At 37.2% G+C, this 14,483-nt stretch overlaps 1 protein-coding gene across 1 annotated transcript in view; it reads right to left on the bottom strand.

The window, feature by feature from the left end:
• STAG1 (STAG1 cohesin complex component) overlaps positions 1-14,483 on the bottom strand; it is a 181,281-nt gene that overhangs the window by 57,648 nt on the left and 109,150 nt on the right. Inside the window, exons 9-10 of the mRNA XM_080622692.1 lie at positions 12,513-12,586; positions 3,466-3,589 (exon numbers count right to left, since the gene is read on the bottom strand). Coding sequence (XP_080478818.1) covers positions 3,466-3,589; positions 12,513-12,586 — 198 coding nt within the window. The remainder of the gene's footprint in view (positions 1-3,465; positions 3,590-12,512; positions 12,587-14,483) is intronic.

Genomic DNA, 14,483 nt, shown 5'->3' with positions numbered 1-14,483 from the left:
AGCAGTTGTGTTCTGTCTGCACATGCCCATTAATGCCATTTATGAAGATACTGTGTATCATCTGATGCATTTTTTCATTTTCTCTAGTTTTCCCAAACCCAAGGGTATAAGGAAATTATATATATATATATATATATTATATATAATTAGGTATACAAGATTATGAAAGCATTCAGAAGTTTGGAAAAACTACAATCTCAATTTTTACATAGTCTTAATAAAAACAAGTTCTATTTTTTCATCCTCCTAAGTAAAGATGCCATCACAATGAAGTATTCAACACCATCTGTTCCAGAGAACTCTGGATTCATTCTTTTCAAAGAAATAGACAATAAGTAGAGGCACGCAAAGAAGGAAAAGGCATTTTCTGATGTGTTAGGAACTGGTTTAAGAACCATGACTGCCTACGCATCTAGGGACACAATCACAGCTTCAAAACAGTTCCACGCATGAATGAAGCAGGTGAAAATTAAGACTGGACAGTCTAACACAATTTTCTTTTTCCTTTTTTAAAGAGAGGTTTTTATAGAATTATGTTATAGCTTTATGTATTTTTAATTTAAGCTCCCAGATCCATGGGAATGAAAAAGAAGCTTAAAAGGAGAGAAAGGCAGAATTAGAAAACCATATTCAAATGAGAAAGTAAACTATAAAAAACTGAAAAGCCCTACAGACATTAATCTGAAATCTGTGAGACAAGATTAGCATACAAAATATAAAGATTTCCCAAATTAGACAACTAAACTTCTGTATGCTACCTCTGAAAGACTACACTGAAGGTACTACAAAGTGTAAGAACTGTGTCCTCCCTGTGCTTTAATTTGTATGTCTTCTGAAGTGGAATATGAAACTGCTCATGAATCTCTCTTGCACTGCTGTCTCCTCTTTTTTGTAGTAGCAAGCTTCCAGAGAACTGAATCATTTTGGAGTAACTTCTATTCATATGACTGTTGCCTTCATTTTTTCCTAATATTTTAAGTACCCACCACAAGAAAAAATTATTTCCTGATCAAAGCTAAGCAAAATCAAGAAAATTGGGTACCAGCTGGCAGGTTTTTCCAGGAAGTGCCAATGAAACCAACACTGCTCCGGGATCTTTTGGAGGGTTGGCATTTTTAGTAGGTTCTTATTCCATCTTTTTTCAATATATTCTTCCCATTGCACTTCCTTCCTTCTTTCTCCCCAGACACCTCTCTCCAATCTCTCCAGTTCCATCCTTAAGACACATGGCTCACCTGCCTCTTGACTCTTTCTCTATTTTACTTACAACCTGTCTCAGTCCATACAAACATACACTACCTCAGTAAAAAATACCACATATCACATACAGCAGATTAGCTAGAGATTCAAAGACTTAGAACCCCAACACACTTCTGAGGTCTACAATTAAAAATGCTACAAAGCAAGAAACAGGAGAGTAGGTTGATAGAATTCTTCTGCGTCTACTCCAGATGGAAAACCATTTTTTTTACCATAACACTGTAAGTTAAAATTTATCTAATATGAAAGAATATATTAATTTTAGAAAAGCTGGGTATTAATATACATTAAGGTTGCAGGCAGATGAGCAGACCCTGGCCTGAGATTAAGCTAACCAAAGAGGATGTGAGAAACTACTGGATGTGACATGAGAAATTGCTGGATGTGACAGAGAAGAGCATGAGAAGCTGACACCAGCCGCAGACAGTGCAGTGAGGAATGGCTGGATTTCACAGATGGTTAAAGGGGGTTATGTGAGAAATGGCTGGACTTCACAGATACTAGAAGGGGACTGAGAGCTGTGAAGTGCAACACTGCTAGATTCTGCTCTCCCATTGGAAGTGCTACGCTGTGGAAATGTTCTGCAAAGATTAGGATGTGCTCCAAAAGATTCACTGCAATTATTCAAAAGATAACTGATTTTCATTAAAAGCCCTAGTAAAATAAAGCCTTCCACCACACCTGAATAGTAATCCTCAAACCCAAATTGACCTCCCCACTCATCTGATAACTTGAAGCAAGGATCTCCACCTCCTGAAGCATGCTTACTAGTTAAGCATACCAACGTTAAAAATAAGGTACACAGAGGAAGCAGCAGCTCTGCCTTTCAAAGCACTGTGATTACCACGTTTCCATGTTTAACCTTTAATAATAGCAAGTTTAGTGTCTCTAGAGTAAAAAGTGGTCATGGCTGCATGTAGAAGTAAGCAGGATCTTCCTCCTAATCAAGATTTGTGGTGGGATGCAATGTAAAAGTTAGTAAAGCAGTAAGTTTGAGAACTACAGGTTTAGAGAGGAAAGACTTCACATTTCTAGTCTCTAAAGCATACAGGATACTCTAAAGAAATAAATTGCTGATCCACATCAAGGCAAGATGCTAAAGCAAAGAACCACTAACTTCTTTCATTAGTGAAAGTTAGCTTTCTAACTGATCTTGTTCAGACTTGAGCAAAAGAGTGGCCAAGTCATATCCTCAATGATAATATACTGTCCAAAGTTACTGAAGAAATCATCTTTTTAAAGAATCAGCTGTTAACTATCAGTTATGCAAGTCATTAGAATGAACCTGCTAACATTTTATTTTGTCCAATAGTGCTCCTGGGAAAAAAGAATAGTCTGAATAAGGATGCTAGAATTCAATGAGCATTTCAAGGGTATAGGTATAGGTCTCATCTGTTTTCCTTGGATAATGTTAGCAAAATTGTTAGGAGTAAAATAAATTTTCTAGTGATTCTGGTGAGAGTAGAAGAAAGCTACCCTCAGTTGTTGCCTTGTGTACAAACCTGTCATGCAGTCAGAAGACCAAGGTCCTGTTCTATTAGCATTAGGAATGGGCTGTAGGAACTGAGTGGTACTTAGGCCTGCTGCCACCCAGCAGAGGTATGTTGTGTATACCATCAAAACTAAGAACTGTGGTGAGACAGGAAAGAACCTCTGGGTATAAATCTTCTGGCTTCCACCTGGTGTTTCAACTTTTTTTTTTTTTTTTTAAAGAAAAAGCTGAAGAGAACCTTGAAGAGATTCTTCAAGGGAAAATTAATTGATGAGAACTCCACTGGTTGTGGAGCCAGTGATGTCTGCTGGGGACCCAGCGATGTTCTCTTTACTTTAACTATTGGCAATGTAAATGGAAGACACATCTGGAAGCCTCAATTCCATACTGCTTCAGACACAAAGGTTCTCAGGGGTGATCTCAGAAGACTTTTCTTTCCCTTGTAATCAGAAGAAAAAGCACCATGGAAACATTTTTATTCAAATATTCTAATGGAGACTGAAAACATGAAAGGCACATGAACCAAGCATGCAGTTTGGGAGCACTGTATCCTAATTTAAGCGAATACCTTGAAATAGGCTGATTGAAAGATAAATAAAAGGCAAGAAAAAATATCTTTATAAATAAAGATGATATACTAAACATGTCTTGGGTAATAGAACACCAGCTATCCACAGCACACTCTGCTATTTACAGTAGTATACAATACTTACCCTGTCATGCAGCGTCCAACCAACATATTTTAAATAACTATCATTCAGGAAAGCATCACTGTACATTTTCATCCAGACACCAATTTCTTCAATACAGACAGCTCTAATTTCAGCAATAGCATCACTAATAAAGAAGAAAAGAAAAAGTATTAACCAGATTACAGATACATACCAATAACTTCTCATTCCCACTGCCCTAGCTATAATATTTTGCTTTTGCTTTTGGTGAATTTCACTCTGTAAGGCTTGTCAATGTTCTCACTGCCATCTCACTGATTTTCTGTTCCTTTATGTCCTGTAACTCACTAATCTATTCAGTAATTTCAATATTTCTACATTCAGATATGATACTTCCATTATCTCAAAAAGCCTTACCCTAGTTTGATTCTTAGTCTATTACTCTTTTACATTTCTCTTTTCAAACAGAATTACGAATCAAAGCTACAAACCTCTATACAATCATTTCTGAAGCATCATCACTGACATTTGCTTAGCAGGCTTGACTTTCTCCAGCTAGAGGTGTAGAATGATTAACAAGTGGAAAATGTTCTTTGGTTTAACCAAAGGAGCCTGCCAGAGGAGCAGAACAGAATTTGGTACCTACACAGATCTTGCTTCATGCACTGCATGAAAGCCCCTTACCAAAACCAGGAGAATGTTTACATTTCAACATTGTTTTCTTCCAGTTTTCTTGCTTTTTTCTATGTTCTGACTGTGGCAAGTGATGGAAGAGGCAAAGACATGTTTTAGGCAGAATTATCAGCTGCTTATTGAGGAGGGACAGCAGGAAACTGTCTGGAGAGATCACCTAAAGAGATGAGGGATGGAATTTATTTCAATCTGATTGGCACTTTCCTGCCTGACTGACATAGAGCACGGCATATTTACTAATAATGAACGACGGCTAAACAACAGGAAAATGGATTGGGGCCATCTGGCTCTTCAGGAATTTCATCTCCAAGACATCTGTTACTATGAGAAATCGCTTGTGCCACTCCAGCTGGCACTGCTTCACAGTTCGAAATTTCAGCTGTAATGAAAGAGGAGCATAAAGAGCCACTGTACAGAAGAAGGGAATGTCTTGTGCTTTGCAAACAGTGGCCTTCCTTATAATTGAGACTCTTGTTCTGTATTTTTATTAAAAAATCTTTTTGGAAAGATAATAAAATCAATTTAATTCTAAAATAGACCAAGAGAGCCCCAAAATGAAATCTAATTCAAGGGGAAGAAAAAGAAAATAAAATTCCCAGCTTCAAGCAAGAGAATAATTGCAAAATAAAGAGAAACTGTATTTTTCCTAAAGTTTTCAATTTTATAAAATGTAAATAAAATGCACTCAATATTATGTTCAAGATACTACCTAAATTCATACACACAAACCAGTATAATAAAACCATGACTACTCCATACTGTAACTGCCTATGTACTTCCAACCTCCAGACTGGTCCACCTCAGTAGGTGCCATTCTACTGTATACGGCAGTCCAGATACCAAGGTGAAAAAAACATTTCCAATGTAAACACAACAATCAATTGCAGTATCACAGGTGACTAGAAACTTCTACAGTCAAGTCTCTGTTATTCTCATTCAATTTCAAATTACAGGGAGGAAACTACTGATGCAACAGCATAAAACATGCATCTAGAGTTAATGTGTGAATGTGCGGGGAAACTCTGTAGGAATGCCATCAAACCAGTAGCATTGTCTCTCTTGGCCTATGTGAAGCACACTGAGTCTATCAACTTCCAAACGGAATCATTAACACTGGTCTGTCAAAATCCCTGAAGACTCTATAACCTCAAAACCAATTGTCAATTCACTGTGTAGACAAGCTGCATTACAAGAAGAGTAGGGCAATAAATAAGCTGTTCCTGTTAGGGAGTTCTCAAACAGGTTTTCAATATCATATGGAAGAATGTGCTAAAATACTAGATTCAAGGGTTTGCACTACAAAAAACTGCATTCACTGTGGAGAATGCAGTTACGATGAAGACAAATTTTAATTAAAACTATTAATATTTTCATATATATAAGTCAAATTATGTATTACTTCACCCTAAACTAGATCAGCAATTCTCTTATAAGGAATTGTTTTTAAACTATTTTAAAAATAAAATATATGTGGAACGAATCAGAATGCAAGACACAAAGACCAGTCTAAAAGATTGATAAGTATGAATCAAGGGGGAAAAAAGGTGAGCTACATATGCAGCAGCATAAAGTAGCCATGAAGACATTTCCACTAGGGGATGACAGCCTGAGTCTTCACATTCAAGTAGATTATTTCACCACCTTATTAATTGACTAACTTTTGGAAGGATTTAATGGCAATCCCAGAAAGAACCCAAGTGTCAACAGCCATTTAATCATGCAGCACAGCCAGCCAAAAATCAGGAAAATTAGTCTTTTCTGTAAAAATGCATTCGAGCTTTCCCAGGCAGACAATGAACAACTGATTCCTGATTCAAAAGCTTCTCAGGCTTCCCTAGGCACTCACTACAAGCTGCTATTTATAACAGAGGAAAAAAAAAACCCAACCCAGAAATAATAAAGCTCTTCAACTAATTACAAGATTTAGTACAATAAAAATTTAACATCTTCAGTGTGATTGAAAATGTGAAAGAATCATGCATAAGGAATGTGAGACTAGCAAACAGACTCAAGTTGCTGGAGAGGCAGCAGAATTTGTGAGACACCAATTTCCCACTCCACCACCATCTTCCAGGTAACTGGATTACCAGTAAGAATCACTCATTTTCTGGCAGGAATCATGAACACAGATTCCACACCTGTACAATGCTGTATTAAACACGGTCCAGCCAAAGAGACTTTATCCTTTCACTATACATGTGATCAATTGCTTTTTATTAAACTACAGTTCTTTTCTTATCACTTTTACACACTTAAATATATTTTCGCTTATCACAGTCACTTTGAATTGTTTAGTTTTTTAAAAATATACACTATTTTTGGATAACATAACATACAAACACAAATCATACCAGCACTGTAAGTACTTTCAGACTAATAAGTATATTATTAAATAACACAATTACAACTTAGTGATGTGAGTTTGCATTGCTTGTCAAATGCTTCTAGAAAGGAACAGAATATAGTCCAACACAGAAACTAAAACTAATGCTGGATCTACAAATATTAGACATAAAATATAGTTAACCTTTTCAGCACAAACTGCAAATAAATGTCTCATGCGATAAATGAGAAACACGTAGCAAACTATTCCCAGCCAAATTCACGACCTATATTCCTACTCTAGTAAAGAGGCCTCCAATGATGCAACTTAGTAAAGACATTTGACTAAAGGGGAACAAGAAATTCACTGGTTCCTTTTAAAATTTTCAGTTGACAAGGCAGGCCTATAAAACTTAGGACAAACCACAGCAAACAGTGTCAAGAAACAGGTTTTACTAGTTCTGTTTCAGAGAAGCAATAATTGAAAGTGCCACTTTAGCATGTATTTCATGCTAAATTATACGCAAGTATTTTGATGAAGGCCAAAAATATTGACCTTGAAACACAGAATATGTAATGGATAGTTGGGGTATGTCAGGTGGACACCAGTTCCTCAGGGTCTTGCTGGAGTGGCTGCCAGTTGCAACTCCTGGCAACTGCTTGATCACAAACTCAGGTTAATCAAGACCAAAACCAAAAGGAATTTAAGCTAACCTGGCTGATCTGTACTGAAGATCTGCACTGAAATGGACGGTTACATCTTTAAATCATCACCAGTGTTGAGATAAAACACCCAAGGCAAGAGATGGAGATTACCAGCAAAGCAGTAACTGCTTCAAGACTTCTTGGAAGCTCCTAAAGGATTCTTATTTCATGCTTGCTTGCCTAATATAACCATTGGAGCTGTTGCTTCTCACACGCTGCTCTCTAGGTGGAGAGAACTACAGATAACCTTCAGCAGAACATGGTATTGCTCAACACGCAAATTGGATATGGACAGAAACAAAAGATAAGATGTTCCATTGATAGGTTGGGATAACAGCCTACGAAAAAGCTTTCCAAGAAAGACAGAAATGAGGGTCGCTCACCTGCCTTTGGCATTTTTTGAGGTGGAATGTCAAATTCCCAGTCAAGGGACATGAAATGGTGCAGCTCTACAATAATATACCATTGTCAGTTGGATCAAACTACGCCTGCCTCTTGGGCTGCTGTTTCTAAAAATTTTGAAGATGTAGTTGTAAGAACTGGACAAAATGTCTTTTCTACTTTTTTCTATGACTCTGTCATTTCTGGAGCTGATTTATAACCCCATAAGGGAGGAAGGGTAAGAAAAATAAGAGTGCAGAGCCCACTTCCAAAAAATCTGGTGGTCAGTGCATATCCCGCTCCTGGGAGGGGCTGATAAGGAGACTACCACTCTAAGTAATTCTACATAGTGTGTTATTTAAATAGCTATTTCAGTGAAGTGTTACTAAGCTGATCATCCAACATAATTGCCACACAAAGGAATTTAATTGTTTGAAGGCATGATTTGAATTTCAAGATGTAGCTCTACGTATCTCTAAAACCAGTGTTTCTCAAAGACTTACCATACTGACACCTTTGCATATATTAAGTATGATACATGGCTTTACAGGAAACGGAGCAGCGTGTGCTTTTAAACTTAATAGTAAGGTCAAACTCATTTAAGCACAAAGATGTGTCTTTCTGCCCTTCTCTGCCTATTAGTGACAAACTGTCTCAGTAATATCCATATGGTTTTTCAACTTACATTTAAAGAAAAAAAAAAAAAGGCATTTTTTTATCACTTAAGACATATGTTTCACCTCCTTAGGATAAAATTTAGAGGGGAGGGAAAAGGATTTTCCTGTGGTTTTGCTTGCATTTTCACTTCCCTGTGCTAACTGGGTTTTGCTTGTCTCAGTGTCTTACCTGCTTCCCCACCACACTTCCATCTAATATTCCCTCTCCCTTTTCTTCATTCAACATTCTTGTTTCCCAGAGTGGAACTCACATATAACTTGTCACCATCATCCTATTTACTCAGTAGGAAGGAAAGAAGCACCCTGGAAGGAGACAGAACCATCTCTGCAAAGATGACACCTAAATTTCGTAAATTTTACCTTTTCAGTACTGCCAAAAATAGTATCTTGGGGCAGGCTCACTGAACTGCATAAATTCACAAAATCATTGTGTCCATCAGTCTGAGAATCCCTATTCAGGTCTGCCAGAAGTTAAAACTGTAATAGTTCTGTTTGCTGGATATTCATTATCAGGAAAAGTAGTTCTTTGAGCATTCAAAACAAAAAGATACTATGAAGTACTACTCAAATAAGAATTCCATGAGTCTTACCCTCTGAAGGGAAATTGTCTCTGCACACACACTGCTAAGTCAAAAGTGGGCAAGTAGCAGAAACAAAATTTTGACATCTCAGATGACAGCTGAGAGTAAGGAACACTGGAATGGTGACTGGAAAAAGGGCACTATCACACCAATTTTTAAAAAGGGTAGACAGGAGCCTGGGCACTACTGACCTATCAAAGCCTCACCTCTGTGCCTGGGAAGATCATGGAACAGATCCTTCGATAGGTGCTTCTAGCAGCTCCTTCTAGAAGCTATGCTAAGGCACATGGAGGACAGAGAGGTGATTCGAGACAGCCAGCATGGCTTCACCAAGGACAAGTCCTGCCTGACTTAATCAGAGGGATAGAGCACCTCTCCTATGAGGAAAGACTGAGAGAGAGATGGAGTTGTTCAGCCTGAAGAAGAGATGACTGGAGAGACCTTATTGAGGCCTTTCAGTTCTTAAAAGGGGCCTATGAGAAAGATGGGAAGAGACTTTTCAGCAGGGCCTGTTGCAATAGGACTAGGGGTGATGGTTTTAAACTAAAAGAGGGAAATTCAAGCTGGATTCTTTACAATGAGGGTATTAAAATCCTGGCACAGGTTGCCCAGAGAGGCAACTTATTACATCTGAGAAGCTATGTGGCAATAATCTCAGATTCAAAATAATCTCTGCTATGCAGATGCAATTGAAATGTTAAAATAAGCCTTCCCTCCTTTTTTCATTTTAATAGATATGCACCCTGCAAGCAATTTTCAGCTTGTTTAATTTCAGACAAAAAAAAATTACTTTTCAGAAGAACCCTGAACTACCAGTATACAGTATCTAATTACTACATACCAAAGGTATTACTCATACAGACACAAAACTCATTATTTTGAGCATCACCATATCCAGAGTTCCTACACTTGCCTCATACAATCAGTTTCTGTTAATTTCTAAGGACTGATACTCCACAGCTTCTCTGGACAAGCCATTCCAGAGTCTGATTACCCTCAAGGCTCTGCAGTCCTATTCACCAGAGCCACCATCTCTGCCTGTTTACTGACCAACACGAGCTCAGCAACTTGACTCTAACTAAACTTACTCTTATTCTTATTCTCCTCTTTGACGTTAACTCTGTTTTAGAAATGATAAAAAAATAATCAAGTGACAAATACATCATGAAGCCACACAAAAATAGTCAGAAGAAGGGATTCAGGAAAGAGAGAAGGAAATATGCAATGAGGTAGGTACATCTCCTGCATGTTTATTAAGATTATCTCAGATTTTGACCAGATCTGCTAGATTTGGTCACTAGACTAACATTACACCTAGAAAATTGTTTAGCTATTTCTGCAAATCTTTTATGTGAGAAGTAAGCACTGAAATCTTTTCGTAAATTAGAAGCCAGCCTACAGAAAGAAGATGTAACCTCACTGCAGCATCAGCTTATTTCGGAAGACAGCTACGTTCTTAATGAAACAGTTTTGGAGGGTTTTTTATTTAAAGACTTGCTGTTTAAGTTACAAAGGTCACTAAGCATGAATCACTGTGGCAGAGTCTGAATTATATTATCAAAGGCGCTTATAGTCTGGGAATAATTAAAATAATGCTCCTTTGAAATCATTACCACTTGTGCACGCTTTAAGGACTGTAAAATGACATCAACTAAATAAATCATATGAACTATTTGACAGAAGTAATGCTTAAGAAACATTAAGGAAGCAGACAGAAGTTTGAAATCCTTTCCTTTTTACTCCCTGCAGCCCTGGTTTTCACTTCAATTAGTTGGCTTTAATACAGGTATTTTTTTCCCCTGTATGTCCTTGCATAGCTGTGACTGCAGAAATTTGAATCTATGTTCTCTGCTGCCTACAGATTACTCATTCAGATTTAAGCTGTAACAGACTCTCCTAAGAGCTTCACAGAAGTCACGGAAGCTGGAGAGGAGATAATTCCTCACAAAAGTGGCTCTTGGTGGCAGACTTGGAAGCAGTTACTTCCTCTGAACTTCTCTAAATCGTGGCAGAACTGGTGGCATTTGCCCTGCTCAGAGCACATAACTGCTTGACTGATTTCAGCAAATTCTTCAGTGGTCTAACAGTGTCAGCCTGGGCATCTTTTTTCAGGGCACAGATAAACAGAGTTTATATATTTGGCCTCTCTTTTGTTACAGCAGCATTAGCAAAATCAGGCCTTTATAATGGTGGTGGGAGGCATGAAAAGAAATCTTGGTTACAAAAGGAGAATTTAAAAAGAAACCAAAACCAAAACCCAACCCAAACAATAAACCAGCATGCAGAGCATCAAAAGGTAGTCTTTTTCCAACCCCACACAAGCGTATGAGCTACTTAGAAGATATTTTAAACTGACTTCTTGTTTGATACAATATATTAAATTCTGAAGGGACAAAAAATAGAAACATTTTGCATTTAATTTCTTCAATTTACCTGTAAGAATACTCAGCTGTCCCTATGAATATTACCTACATGCCATAAAGCTGCTTTCATAACAAAACAGTGTGAGTGCTATACTGAGCTAACATTCAAAATTATCTGTTGACTCTGCATACACATCCTTCTGTGGCCACGTAGTTCAAGGCTTACTGACCATAAACTATAAACTTCCTTTCAAGTATCATGCTCGGATACTGAAGATGCACACTCCAGCTCCCCTGTGTTGTTTCCACTCACGTATTTCTTAGCAAGAGCCCCTTCTAGGTTTCCTGCATGCTGTTCTCTCTATTTGCAATAATCCCTCTGCCCAACTGAACTATAGGTCCTCTCTTCTCATACACCCTCTTTGGTTTTACGCCTTTTGTTGAAAAGATTTCATACATGATAAAGTTTTAAAACAATTTAAAACTGAAAGGTCAATTGCATAGTTTAGCATCTTTGAATTTTATCTTTTCATCTTGGTAAGTCAATTAACATTTAAAGAACAGGTTGCACCAGGATGCTGCAGATGCTATAAGGTATCTTGTGATGCAAAACAACCTAAATCTATTTTTAAATAGACTACTTTTCTCCATAATACTCCATAATACACATACTCCAAAACAGCATGTACCAGTCCAAATCTACTGCATGCATGTGCACATTCACAGATACACATGAATATAACCTGCTGTGGTTTCATATTCACAAAACATAGCCTATCAACTGTTAAAGCCACCCCTTTTGGTGTGTTAACACTACAGTTATTTTTTTAATGTTTTTGCTGTAAACTTCCAAAACAACTGACAAACAAAAAATCCATATTAACTGGAATAAAAGCTTTTGATTGTTTTTATGTAATTGAAGAAGGAAAAAGCCTAAAGTAAAGTTGTAGCTATGGCTAAAGTGCATATGGTGGAAACATCAGTAATTTGCTGTTTACACCTAAAACATACAAAAGGAAATGCAGAGTAAAGGTACTTGGCAACCAAAACTGCCAACTTAAAATATGCAGTGATCATTTGATTATTTTTAGGGTATGTCATGTTTGTGTTCCCACCTCGGAAAAGCCATGACACTCACAACTCTTTAAGTTGTTTTACTGAATGAAAATAAAATTATGTGGGTGTCTCTAGTATGCAATTAACAGGGGTTACACTTTTATTTTCTTCCAGAACTTCAGTGGTTTTGAAACTGCTTTTGTGGCATCTAGAATATTACCTCAGAAGAAAAATCAACATAGAAACTGACCTTGATGTTATTTATGATTATACTTTGTTAGCAGAGTCTACCGTAGCATGCATTTTCTTACCGGTATCTATGAACAAATATACCCTTAAAAATAGAGTTCATCATATTTTCGATTTCATCTTGGTTTTCTTGTAGCTGGAAAAAAAAAAAAAAAGGCAAAACAAAAAATAAATTAAAGATCACTGCTTACTATAATTTGATATTCTATAATTCCTTATTGGGAAACATTCGAAGACCATGAAACAGCACTTAATTAAAGGTATTAGTAGCCTCATTATTTTCTGCTTTCCCAGAACATGCCTGTATTGTGTGTATACACATGCATATATATATATATATATTTATGCAATGCCTTAATGGAAGTTAACAGTGGAAGAAAGTTAACATTCTCCACATATATCAATTATTTTAGTTTCAAATTAGTCCTTTGAAGAGGTCATCACCATTTTTTTTTGCTACTGAAATTTAGGCAAGTTGAGACTGTGTATTCAGAAATGTCAACGACCATGTATTCAGTTAAATTGATAGAACTATGAGTGAATGACAGCTGCAGAAATGAAGCTGGTTACACATCAGGAATTCCCTCTGAAAAATTCAATTTTCCATTTCAGAAAAGTACTTAAAGATGTTTTTAATCTTGAGTTTGTCAGTTGCTTCAACTTCAGCACCCACGATAACTGAGTTTCTGAATCAGGAAGTTTTCCAGAATCACAGTATGGGTGCTTGCTGTTGGAGCACACCTGACATCCAGGCCTTAGACTGCAAACCAAACCCAAATAAAAAGGTGTTATGAGCATGTTAAATAAGATTATGCCAATTATATACAATCAGCTTTTGGAGCAGAACTGCTACTACACTCAAAGCCATCATTCTTCCATCAAGGTGTTTCTTAATGTCAAAGCAGAATACCACATGTGTGAATGTAAATTTTTCCACATTTTCAGTATGAAAACCACAACAAAGCCTTGATAATACAGAGTGCACATATGCATAAAATAATCAAACCTATGTAATTATGGACATGTAGAACAGATAAAAAAATCTTAAAGCTAGAGGCAGAATTATGATCACCTCTTTTGACTTTCCACACAGCTCAGAAACACTTTCACCCAGAGATTTGTATTTTTCAAGCCATGTTTATAAATATTTCTACACTATCTTCCAGATAAGATTTAAAGCAGCTTGCAAAATTCAGTAAATGAAGTCTCCCAGTTGTCTAAAAGGTAAAGAGGTGCTGCCTGCATTTTGCATATGGGGAAAACAAGACATTGTGGGCTCCTGACTAAACTGTCAAACACCTGCCAAAGAAATTATTTTCATAGTAAAAGGGATTATTTACAGAGGGAATAGTTGGATGCACACCAAAGGTCTCATAAACAAAACAACTTCAGACATGGCTTCAGAGTGTCTGAAGAGAGAAGCACTATTCTCTTCAGAGAGAAGCACTATTTTCAGCATCAGCTCAACCCAAATATGCACAGACTAAATGCTTGTTCTAGAATACATAATCCAAAAGGGAGTGTGAATTTCTAATCGGTCCTCAGTTGGTTGACTTCAAAGGCTACAAGCAGGCAAGCATCCACAGAAACATGAGGGTAGAGACAACCTAGCAGAGAGTGTGGAGTAAAACGAGGTTGGGAATGAATCAAGAAATCTCAGGAGGAACTCTGCAAAACTATTGAGGCCCTGAAAGGGAAAGGGGAAGCTACTGAGAACTTTGGGTATGAATCATTAATATCAAAGAACACCACAGAAGAGAGGTAGGAGAGACAGAACTTTGTGAGAAGATTAAGATACTGAAGAAAAGCACACTTTGACATTTGTTTGAGTGTGAAATGGAGTGGCATCATACAAGATTTAGTGGCATAGATAAGGGGACAGCATGGTTGGCTTCCTCTGTCTTTCTTTCTGCATGGAATTTACAGCTTGCTAGAAACATTGTAAGTTACCAGCTATATAACACACAGGGATCCAGAGCTGGTGTAGAAGCAGAATCAGAGATTCAGTAGGTCCACATGAGATCTCTTACTTT

This window comes from Psittacula echo (genome assembly GCF_963264785.1).
Source record: "Psittacula echo genome assembly, chromosome: 7".
In the NCBI taxonomy this organism is placed as follows: Eukaryota; Metazoa; Chordata; class Aves; order Psittaciformes; family Psittacidae; genus Psittacula; species Psittacula echo.
Note: the sequence above shows the minus strand (reverse complement) of the source record. Positions and strands in the feature narration are given on the sequence as shown.